The sequence below is a fragment of the Petaurus breviceps genome, unplaced genomic scaffold, assembly GCF_028583685.1.
Source record: "Petaurus breviceps papuanus isolate PSGF00001 unplaced genomic scaffold, PetGlider_PUasm1.0 79, whole genome shotgun sequence".
Classification (NCBI taxonomy): Eukaryota; Metazoa; Chordata; class Mammalia; order Diprotodontia; family Petauridae; genus Petaurus; species Petaurus breviceps.
The window spans coordinates 18,817,377-18,830,025 of record NW_027186523.1 but is presented as its reverse complement, the minus strand read 5'-3'; the positions used below and the strand labels follow the sequence as shown (position 1 = coordinate 18,830,025).

The window sequence follows — 12,649 nt, the reverse complement described above, 5'->3', positions numbered from 1 at the left end:
AGAAGCACATCTTATCTACTAGCAAATTAAAAAGATAAATATATTAGTATCACATGGTGGGGGGAGGGAGTATGTGATGAATATACCTTCAATAGTGATGTTTTTCACTAGTACAGGTTTCACCACTTTGGAACCCATGAGGATCCCCGTGGTCCTCCAGTATAATATGTTTGTGCCTGATTTTAACATGACCTGTAAAGATAAAAGAAAGTCACTGCAACCAGGCAAGTCTGTATTGTTTCAAAACATATCAGAAAGTTTATAATCTCTTCACTCACACTATTTTCTTTTTTTTTTCTAATTTATTACTTATTAACATTCTTTTTTAAAATTTGAGTCCCAAATCCTCTCCCTCCCTTCTACCCCTCTTCCCCCCATTAAGAAGGTAAGAAATGGGATATCAATTACTCATGTAAAATCATGCAAAACCTATTTCCAAATTAGCCATGTTGCAAAAAAAAAAGCAAGAAAAAATGAAGTCAAAAAGTTATGCTTCAATATGCAGTCAGGCTCCATCAGTTCTACCTCTGGAGGTAGGTATCATTTTTCATCATAAGTCTTTTTGGAAAATTCTTGGATCATTACATTGATCAGAATAACTAAATCACTCACAGTTGATCATCCTCATAATATTGCCATTACTATGTACAGTGTTGTGGTTCTACCCACTTCATTTTGTATCAGTTCATGTAAGTCTTCCCAGGTTTTTCTGAAACCATCATGCTTATCATATCTTATAGCACAAAAATATTCCATCACAATCATATACCACAACTTGTTCAGCCATTCCCCAGTTGGTGAATGTCTCCTCAGTTTCCAATTCTTTGATACCATAAAAAGAGCTAGTATAATTATATCTGAACATATAGGTCCTCTTCCTTTTTCTTTGGTCTCTTTGAGATTCAGACCTAATAGTGGTATTGCTAAGTCAAAGGATACACACAGTTTTATAACTCTTTGGGCATAGTTCCAAATTGCTCTCCAAAATGACTGGGTTATCACCATTACCTACTATATAATAACAAACTCATTCATCTAGACCAGGGATGGGGAACCTGCAGCCTCAAGGTCACATGTGGTAATAATTAATATAAGTTAATGATCGACCTTGTTTGTTATGTATGTATTATTATTATTTGTTTTGTGATTTTGTGATCCTTGGGTGAAGCCTTTTGGTGGAGCCCAAATTTTACAGAACAAATCCTTTTATTAAGGGTATTTGTTCAGTGAAGTTTGAATTCAAAGGGCCTTAATTAAAGACCTAGAGGGCCACGTGTGGCCTCAAGGTTTCGGGTTCCCCACTCCTCATCTATACTCTACCAATTTAATTCAAAACTAGCAACACAGACTTCAGAGATATGGGCTCTAACTGAAATTTACCTTAATACTATCTATGAAGGGTTTGCCAAGTTATTTAATAGGGTGAACAAGATGAGGAGGAGGTGGGCTTTTCCACTTCAGAGGCTAAAAAGGAAATGATAACAAAATCCTTTATTTGAAATATTTGTTTACACTAAAGGCCTCTTTTTAGAGTGTGAAAGTCTCAACCCTATATTTATCTACACAGTCAGCAGCTACTCATAAGTGCCTCTGAGAGCTCTGAAAACCAAAAGGTAAATAATGAGCCTGTTTGCTTCTTGGGAAACCACTCATTTCATTAACTGTGGAAGAAACAACAGCAGGTGACAAGAGTGTAGTGTGTCACACTATTAAAATCTACTTTCCTAGGTTTGATTTCCTAGCCTGATACCCCAAGTTCCACCTAGCACAGAGCAGCCAGGCCTTTGATCCAGGGCACCAACTTCTGGTGATGGAGTTCTTCTTCCCCCCCCCGCCCAGGGACTGACCCTCAGTGGGGCCTGGGAGTGAGGGGAAAGAGATCATGGAAATGCATATCCTTCTCTCAGCAGTCACACCTTTGGCAGGGCACTAAGAGACATGGGAAGACTACCACTAAAAGGAATCCTGCCACTCCCCACTTCCATGCCCTGTCTTGTATTCTACCTCCAGAGGATTCTGTACCTATCACTTCCCAGGCCTATGTGCCCTACCACTGCCCTGCTGGTACAATCTCACCTGATTGGGTCATACTTACCTGACCTGAGGACCTGCAACAGGCAGGTATGGGCTCAAGCAGGCCTCTTAAAGGTGTCCAGGTCTCTGTTCTACATTTGCTGCAGCTGCAGCCCCAGGCACTGGAAATGTCACATATGACTGTGCTGATACCTAAAGTTGTTTTCTATCTGCTATTTCTTCCACTATAGGCACTCTTCTGAGTTATAAATTAAGCTAACTTTCTTTTGCATTTTAGGTTTGTTCAGAGAAGAGAACATTTTTCATGGGTTTATTATTATCCAATCTGGCACCTTTATTCTGACGTGCAATCTTGAACTAACCAAATAGAAACCACATTAAAGAAAGCCTCACCAGCCACCCATTTTATCTTGCCCAGTAGTAATTTTTTAAAGAGTTGAAGAAGTACTTTTCACCTTGTGCCAGAGAAGGCAAAGAAAGCTCTCAGATGACAAGTGGCACTCAGACCTTCCCAATTTAGCAGGAGCATTCATGTAAGAGAGCCTGATAAGATACTAGCCTCACTCAGGGGCTACAGATAAAGAAATGGCCTTGAAGAAGTACATTCCATTAAGACTCAAAAGATCTGTTGCTAACACAATCAAAGTATGCAGACATGTTTAAGGAATCATCCTACTGGCATGCTATTAAATGTTTAACAACCGTCTCTCAAAAAAAGTCCCCCATGACACACTTTTAAGTTTAATCACATCATTAATATTTTTGCCATCACTTTCTTGAATCTATACAATCAAAAAACAATAAATCAAAGCTTTGATTTGGGGAGCTGACTAGTTTCTGAGATATAAATACTTACAATGAAAATCTTAAAAGCAATTGAATTCAAGCTGGTTCTAACACAGCCCAATTATAATGTGGTTGTTAATTGTACCAGTTTTTAAGCACTTCAAAAAAGGTTTCACTGGTGAAATAACCTGTAATCTTCATTGGTAAGTTCACAGTCCTCAACATTTCCGCATATTGATTTTGCATGGTCCTATCACCTGCCTGCAGCTAGGTGGCACAGTGAACTGGATCAAGAATCAGGAAGACTCATATTCCTGAGTTCAAATCTGGCCTCAGATATTTACCAGTTCTGTGATCCTGGGCAAATCACTTAACCCCATTTGCCTCAGTTTCCTCATCTGTAAAATGACTGGAGAAGGAAATGGCAAACTATTCCTGTATTTTTTTGAAGAAAGCCCCCAATGGGGTCACAGAGAGATGGACATGACTGAACAACTTCTGCCCACTATGTTTGGAGGAACAGGCATAGAGATGGAGATTGGAAGGGACAACAATAAGAATCTACATCAGAAAGAATTTTTTAAGAAACTATGAACTCATAGGATTACAGATTTAGACTAGAAAAGACTACAAAGGCCATCTAGTCTAAACCACTTTGTAGTTAAGAAAATGGGGGCTTAGAGAAGATAAGTGACTTGCCCAAGGTCACACAAGCACTAAGTTTCATAGCTGGAATTTGAACCCAAGTCCTCTGACTCCAGAACAATATTCTTTTAACTATACTCTTTCCCCTTCCCTTCACTGAACCTAAATCAAGGCAACTTCTTTCATGCCTGGGAACTACCTGTACTTCATTCCTAATTAGCATCTAGTTTTGTTTATTTCCCTGAATTAAATGCCAAATTATTAAACACCAAATACAGGTGGGGAAGTGAAAAAAATGAAAATGAGAACAAGAGAGAAAAAATACAATAAGACTTACAGAATGAGAACCCCATTCTCCATTGTCTGTCAATTTTACCCACTTGTCTGTGGTGGAGTCCATCTCCTGGCACTGGTCATTTTGTATCTGTGAATTAAATACAAAGGCCCTAATTGGTAGCGAGCACAGGATTGTGCATAAGAAATTCTAACAATGCACACTAAACAGAGATTCCTTCTCATGAGTAATCCCCTAGACAGACACACAACAAAGCTCCAGGTGTTTAAATGGTAACTAAGAAAAAAGTCATACCCTACAGCTATACATAGGTTGTTTACAGCTATGTGTCGGCTGTTTTTTTTTTTTTTAAGGAAATTGATATGACAGTAAGAAGTGGGAAAAGGCTGAATTAGTTAGCAGTTGGAATGTATTCACAGCAGAAGGATTACTACATGAAGCTGCAATGTCAATAAGAACCAAAAATTAACTGACTCATCAAAATATGTTATCAACAGACCCTTTTCCTACAACAAATTTCTTCTTAAACCAGGTGAGTAGGTAGGTAAGTGATTAAGACCTATGTCAAAGTCCTAAATTTTTATTTTATGGCAAATGTTAATCCCAAATTGCTATTTTTAAAATAATTTCGTATTAAATAAGTCGGTTCTTGCCAAAATTGTTTTAATAATATTTTAGTTTCTTCCCAATTACATGTAAAAATAATTTTAAACATTCATTTTTTTTAATTTTGAGGTCTAAATTCTTTCCCTCCCTCCATAAAAGGGTAAGCAATTTAATATAGGTTATACATGTGCATAAATTGTTAAATATTAATAATTACTATAGTTAACATGATTCTCCCAGGATTCCTCATATTTAGGAGAGTATAGTTCTTTTTAAAAAATATTAATGATTTCTTTTGCATTAATGTCATTGTCCAAAAAAACAAACAAAAAAAAAAACCTTCTCCCTAAATAGAATTCTTTCTTGGAATATTGTGCTTCCACATCTACAGAGGAGAAAAAAACATGAAGAAATCATGAAAAATGTGGGGGGGGGGTCATAGGAATTGGTGAGGAAAAACAAAATGAAATTTTGCCCTGGTTTAAACAAGAGTAGAGACTTGAAATCAGAGTTCTTATATCTTGCTCCTCACCTCAAGTGACTATTTTCCTGCCCTCCCCAGCTCTCACCACCTCTCCTTAGTCCTTGTCCCAACAAATCAGCTCCTCACATACATTAAGGAGGGAAAAAGTTATGTTAAAGAACTACTTACAGTAGGTCACTTATACAACAGCAACATCATTATAAATGCCAAACAACTTTGAAAGCTTTGAGATCTCTAAAATGACCAGTCTCATGAATGAAATGACCAACCATCATTCCAGAGGACTGATATCAGTGGATGTTACTTCCCTCCTGATGTATTCAAAATGCAGAACAAGACATTTTGGGGCATAGATAATATAGAGATTGTTTTTACTTGACTTTAAACATTCATTGCAAGGAGTTTGTATTTTTCCTTTTTTCCCTTTTAAATAGGGAAGGGAGAAAATAAATGTTTATTAAAAAATAAAATGGGGAAAAAAACACCCACAAAGACCTAGTACAAATAATGATTCCTCCAAGCATTTCAACTTCACACTATTCAAAGTTTTAATTATGTAAAATATGGTCATTGATTTGCAAAAGGTAAAATATGGTTCTTGGTTCCATTGGTTTTGACCCACTGGAAATATCCAGTCTAAATTTGATATTTCAACCATATCAGGGAACTCATTACTCATACTAATCAGGATTCACTTGTATTAGATACCCAATGAAGTCTAGTTTAATGGCTTTAAAAGTATGCCCTTTATAAATACAACAGTTGTTTTAATGCCCCTGTTAAGCCATCCACATACCAAGGCCACCTTCTTATACCTCTCCATGGCATGGAAGTGGCACTGAATTTTTGAAACCTATGCCAACAGAGCTCTGGCAGATTTTAACAAGGTGGAAATTACAGAGAACAGACTGTGTAATCTATTATAGCTATTATCCAAGGACCAGGTTTGCTAAGTTCCTGCCGAAGACTCTATGCTAGAAGGCTGGCTACCATGGGAGTGATTTTTTTTTAACCACAGCTCAATAAAACCATCCACTGAGGTGTGGGAGGGATTGAGATCTGTAACAGTAGAGGAAATATTCGTATCAAGGGAATCGTGGATCTTATGCAGTACTCAAGAAGTCATAAGGATCAGAGGATCACAGACTTAAATGGGAAGGCGCCCCAGGGGCACCAAGTTCAACCCCCTCTCTTTTTATAGATGAGGTCCAAAGAGGCCGCACAGGAATTAAATGGCAGAGGCAGGATTCAAACCCAGGTTCTCCAACTCCAAATTTATCATTAAAAACAAATAGAAATATGAATATACTCAAGGGAAAAATAAGGCTTGGATTCCTAACTATTCTTTCATCTGGAAGCAGCTTGTACCAAAGAGCAGAGCTAATACATCTAGGTCCTAATTAGTGCCAATAAGGAATCCCCTGAAGTCATCATCTGTATTTGAATTAACATTATTTAAAGTTGTAATTGTGCAAAATATGGTAGTTGGTTTTAGCCCAGTAGAACTATGTAGCATGAATTCTAATAATTTAACCACTTCAGGGGATTCCTTGTTTGCACTAATCAGGACCTAGTAGATGTAATACAAAATCAGGAAACTGAAGGCCTGGGTTTTAGTCCTAACTGTGGCAAAGCTAGCTCAGTGATCTTGGGCTGTTCACTTAACTTCTCTGGTCCTCAGTTTTCTCATCTGGAAAAGAAAAGACTTAACTCTAGTTTTTGTTTTTTGGTTTTTTTTTTTTTCTAAAATTGCCTTTAGCTCTAACATCCTATGACTTTCATGGCTACTTGGTTGAGTAAATGTCATGAGTTCTAGATGCCTAAAGTGCATCAGGGATCAAGGATGAGTCAGAGAATTCACACTTAGGCTGAAAAGCAGAAGCAGCCAAGGAATGAGAGCTGTGGACATCACCATCCCTTCTGCCGAATGCCAGGGAGAACAAAAGCAGTACCACTGCAATACCAAAAAAACGAAACCTGCCTTCCTAGCACCTTTTACCTAGAGATCTCAAAAGCATATAAAAGTCTCCCCGGGAGAGGTGCAATTAGAATCTCCATTTAAGGAGGGCCCCAAAGCTGGCCACATCTCCTCATTCTCAAGGTTTCACTCTGGACTTTCTCTACTTTCTCTACTGTATCCTAGCTTTTCATCTCTAAGCTCACTCCAGCCCTGGAATAATTCACACATTGAAAGCACTCTCGCCTTTTCTGCTCTCCCTCTGATTGGAAGGTTCCTCCCAGAGCCTCCATTTAAGTTGGAAGCCCAGGTCAGCCAGGGTTCATTCCTCTCCAGGCTGCCTACCGACTTCCTCCCATGCCCCTGGCCTCGGTACCCTCCTCTAAATAAGCCACCCTTACCACCACCAACTTTTCAGCTTCTTTTTATATTGTCTTCCTCCATTAGAATGTAAACCCCTTGAGGGAGACTTTCTTTTTACTTGTATTTGTATTTGAAGGCCTGGCAGAAAGTAAGCACTTAATAAATCCTTGTGGACTGACTGATGTAGAGAAATTAAAGAGACTGGATAAAGAGGTTTAAAGGAGCTTATTCAAAGTAGGCCCCCAAATTTTGCCTACACAGGCAGTAAAAAGCATAGAGTTAAGAGATTATCTGGAAATTTTAGCCTACTTAGCCTGTCTATTTGACTAACTCAGAAGAAAATGAGAGAGGGAGAAAGAGGGAGAGGAGGAGAGGGGGAGGAAAGGGGAGGAGAAAAGGGAAGGAAAGGAAAAGGGAAAGGAAGGAGAAAGGAAAGGAAGGAGGGACAGAGAAGGAAAGGAGGGGAAAGGAGAGGAAGGAGGGAGAGAGGAGAGGAGGGGAAAGGAGAGGAAGGGAGGGAGGGAGAGATCTGAAGGCCACCTGGATGACTACCTTTCTTCTCAGTTTCATTTTACCTTTGTATCCACAGAGTCTCAATTCTGTTCAGTCATGTCTGACTCTTCCTGACCCCATTTGAAAAGCACAAGGGCATAAACCACTAGGTTTTCATCTACTCTGGGAAACATTTCACAAATGAGGCAGTTGCTACAGTAGCAAATGTGCAACTTGGGTATTGTTTAGCAGTTTAAATATTTCATTGAATTTTAGAGCTGGAATGGGACTTAGACATCATTGAATCTAATTCCTTATTTTCAAAACTATTTTTGTAATTAAGGGAAGAGAAAGGGAAAAAGACAGACAAGGAAAGAAAGGAAAACACATATACTCAGCACAAAGGTTCAGTGCTTTTACAGCCATTTGAGCCACAGCTGATATTTTCCAGTTTATAACAATTAAGTAAATATTTTTATCTATAGTAGCTAAATTAGTTAAAATAGCTACTATACTTTGTTATGATCCCATTTTTCCAGTCATTTCCAAAACATGTGAATTGTCACCCTTGGGATAAATAAGTCCTCTAGACACAAAAATCCTATACTCATTTGCATTTCTGAAATATTACATATAAGTATGTTTAAATGACTAATTAAATCTCATAGAGAGGCACACTTTAAACTATAATGAAAAAAAGGAGGAGCCCTTTATATCCAAGCTGGAATTCTATAAACACCACAATAGTATTTTAACAAAGTAGTGCCAGTCACTGAACTCCAAATAAAAGTGAACTTTCTAGGACATTTCAATATGCAAAGCAAAAGGCCAAGTGCTAGTGACTACAAAAAGAAAGTGAAATTGTTAATTATCATTTCACAAGGTAAAATAATGAAATTAGACAATTTCAGACCATATTATTTCACTTTCCTTAGCAATCCAAAGAGGGCAAAGCACCAATCAATCCAAAAAAAAAAAAAAAAAGATTAATTAGATTAAAAGATATGCAATTTAGGGGCGGCCAGGTAGCACAGCGAGTAAGAGCACGGGCTCCAGTGTTGAGAGGACCTGGAGATCGAATCCCGGGCTCAGACACTTAGCACCCACCCAGAAACACCTGGCCGTGTAACCTTGAGCAAGTTACTTAACCCCAATTGCTTAGGGGCGGCCAGGTGGCTCAGCGAGTAAGAGCACTGGGGGATAACCTGGATCAAATCCGGGCTCAGATAGTCAGCACCACACCCAGAAATAAAAAGCAAATAAAATCCAAACAGTGATAAGAGAACAGGAGGATCCACATTACATAAACAAAGGAGTGAAGGGTAGAAGGAAGATGTGTAGCGGCCAGGTAGCACAGCGAGTAAGAGCACTGGCTCCAGTGTCAGAACGACCTGGAGATCGAATCCCGGGCTCAGACACTTAGCACCCACCCAGAAACACCTGGCCGTGTAAGCCTGAGCAAGTTACTTAACCCTAATTGCTTAGGGACGGCCAGGTGGCTCAAGCAAGTAAAAGTACCGGCTCCAGTGTTGGGACGACCTGGAGATCGAATCCCGGGCTGAGACACTCAGCACCACACCCAGAAATAACTGGCTGTGTAACCTTGAGCAAGTTACTTAACCCTGATTGCTTAAAAAAAAAAAAAATTTTAAGAAATCAAAATTTATCAGTGCCTTCTCATTTAAATCTAAGTATCTAGTGAAGTTGGAGGGGTTCAGGGAAGAACAGAAGAAATTTCAGTTTTAAACCCCTTACAAAGAATTCAAAGAAGATGTTGTTGTCAATATATTGGTATTCAAAGAAGACATAACCAGACTTCTTTAGGTGTACTGCGTAGATCAAAGAAACTGTGCAGTCATCTCGATTGGACTCAATGTAATTTCCACGAGGGATCCAGGAAGAACTGTGGAATCAAAGCCAAAAAAAAACATCACATTAGTGCACAGGACTACCTTCTCTCCATTCAAATATGTGACTAGGGTAAGAAAGACATTGCCGCATAAGCCAAAGTACTGGGCAATGCAGAGAGAAGCCACCGTTTCACCAGCAGCCTTCAAAGCCCATAAATCTTACAGGAAAATGTACATTCCCTCTGCCACCTAACTTCTTGTATCCTGGGGAGAAGCTCTAGGATTGATAGCTTTGAGATAGCAATTTATCACCTCAAGTGTGATCACTAAAAATACTTAACTGTTTGTTCTTTTTAGGTAGAATGGAAGATAAAACAGAAGCATTCTTTTTAACTTCTCATTAACAATTAGTCATAGCCTGCCACACAAAGTCCCATCATCTTTAATGATGTATGTAACTTCAAGGTCATTAGACTGGAAAGGCTGTAGCCAGTTGTATGCTGATATGTTTAACAACAGGCTTTCCAAACAAACACACACACACACACCACTTTTAAGTTTAATTTACATCAACATTTTCCATCTCTTTAAGTCTAGACAACAAACCAATAAATCAAATCCAAAGTAGTAGCATTTGCCAATTTCAAAAATGTAAATACTCCCATTGAAAATTTAACAATTAGCTCACCTGAACCAATAAGAGTGCTCTCTAGCATACCTCTGGCTATAGCTTATCATTTGTTCCTGGGTTACTTTTCTTAAAAAAGAGTTGGAAATGTAAGGCCAAAAGGCATCTTAAATGTTATTTGTTCTAGTCCAGAGCCCTCCAGCTGGTTGTCTAGCACCATATTTTTAATAATATTCAAGATGAGAACATTCTGTGGGCTTCTCTGGTTGAGTCATCTTAATGTCACAGAATTATAAGCTAAGTCCTTCCTAATGTTGAATTTTCAAACATGAATACCATGCAAAAGTCAAATAGCAGGTGAAAAGATGCATTACTCTAATTCCTGCAGACTGGAGAGTTTGTTTAGCAATATGCTTTCCTTTTTTTTTTTTTTAGATTTGGCATTCTATTCTTTCCTCAGGTGTCATCTTTTCTTTTTCTTTTTTTTTTTAAACAATTGGGGTTAAGTAACTTGCTCAAGGTTACACGGCCAGTTATTTCTGGGTGTGGTGCTCAGTATCTGAGCCCAGATTTGATCCCCAGGTCATCCCGACACTGGAGCCGGTGCTCTTACTCGCTGAGCCACCTGGCCACCCTAGCAATATACTTTCAATAATACAATCTCAACTACAGGAGAAGGGTTTGGGATTTATCATTACAGAATTTTCCCTATACCTCACCCTTTAATTTTTTACTTTTTAAACCAAATTGTGATTTCATTGGTATAGAGAAACAAGGACATTCTTTCTACCAATGCAGATTGACCTACAGGATAATTAATAATGCTAAAGAGATTGAGCAATTTCCCCCCGTCACACAGGTAGTACATGTCAGAGTTTGCTTTTCCTCCCAGATATCCTGACTCCAAGAATACCTTTCTTTCCCCTACATCATATTTTAAATCTATAGGATGCATTTTGGGGTTTTTTGTTTTGTTTTGTTTTTCTTTTTGGAGGGAGGAAGGCAGGGCAATTGGGGGTTAAGTGACTTGCCCAAGGTCACACGGCTAGTTTTGAGCATTTTCAAAAGAAACCCAAAAAGGTGAATTAATATGTATAAGTTCATAGGAGGAAATAATTTTAACAAAATCTAGAAAACAACATTCAACTTCATTTTGATCCTTCTATCTTTTACATTAATGTTTTTGCAAATATTCAAACACACAAAATTAGCTGAGATGTGTTAGACACCAAAACTGTAACTTGTTATACTACTTCTACAAGCAGGATATAGGATATATTATTTTAATGAGTACCACCCAGAAAAATAAATACATTTAATGAATCTATCCCTGTTCCCCATCCCATTAATTCTCTGATCAAACTATCCTGAAATTTTTTTCTACTATATCTTTATATAATATATTAATATATAATTATACATAATATATAATAATACAGTCCTCCTTCATAAGCAATCCATTTTCAATATGCTTCATTTTTAATGGTCAATGTTGCTTTTCTTCTTTATTTGTAATTTTCTATTACTACTACAGAGATCTATGATTTCACTTATGTGTTCTCTCCAAAGACACAGATTGCAACCTCAACACACTTTAATACATAGTCTTTATGAATCATAACAGTTGAAAAAAAAAATCCATCACTTGGCAACCAAGGGAGCTAGGTGTAACAGGGGACAGAAAACTGGTCTTTGAGACCCAAGTTCAATTAGGACTTCAAATACTTACTAGCTACAAGAACCTGTACAAGTTACTTAACTTCTGTCCACGTCTACCTTAATTTCCTCAACTCTAAAATGGGAATAATAATAGCACTTACACTGAAGGATTATTATGAGTATCAAGTAAAATAATATTTGTAAAGTACTACAATAGGAGCTGATACATACTAGGCACTTAATAAATGGCTGTTTCCTTCCCATTTTCTGAATTTAGCTAACCTAGTCCTCCAGAGACAGATCTGCAAACCCCTCCGGCTCGCTCAGACCTGGAAGCTCTTGTGTCCTCCTTTAACAGTCAACAAGAGTTCAAACTCAAAGTGAGTAGATCCAGAAGAACACTCGACACAGAAACAGCAATATCGAAAAGCTAATCAACTGTGAAAGACTTAGTAACTCTGATCAAAACAATGATCTCCCCCAACTCCAAACAGAAAACTGATGGGTTCAGAGAGCAAACCAAAGCAAATTTTTCCTTTCTTTTTTAAATTTTTCTTGTTTTCCCCTAAAATATTAGAGAGGGAGAGAGAGAGGGAGGGGAAAGAGAGGGAAGGAGAGAGAGGGAGGGGGAAGGGAGAAAGGGGGGGAGGGAGAGAAGGGGGAGGGGGAGCGGGGGGGGTAAAAGGGGGGGAAGAAGGGGGGAGAAAAGGGGAGACGGGGGTGGGGGGAGGAGAGAAAAAAGTCAAACAATGAGGTGTTTACCTTACTCTTCCTCATCTGAAATAAGGAAATACCTAAAACTTAGTTATTCTACCTTTCATGGAAGGATAAGAAAATAAATCTCTAAAAT

General features: G+C 38.3%; 1 protein-coding gene across 1 annotated transcript in view; it reads right to left on the bottom strand.

Annotated features, from left to right (window-relative positions):
* Nucleotides 1-12,649, bottom strand: part of LOC138175863 (endosome/lysosome-associated apoptosis and autophagy regulator family member 2) — a 212,235-nt gene that overhangs the window by 84,630 nt on the left and 114,956 nt on the right. The window contains exons 4-6 of the mRNA XM_069106469.1: nucleotides 9,418-9,565; nucleotides 3,803-3,889; nucleotides 87-192 (exon numbers count right to left, since the gene is read on the bottom strand). Of these exons, the coding sequence (XP_068962570.1) occupies nucleotides 87-192; nucleotides 3,803-3,889; nucleotides 9,418-9,565 (341 nt within the window). The remainder of the gene's footprint in view (nucleotides 1-86; nucleotides 193-3,802; nucleotides 3,890-9,417; nucleotides 9,566-12,649) is intronic.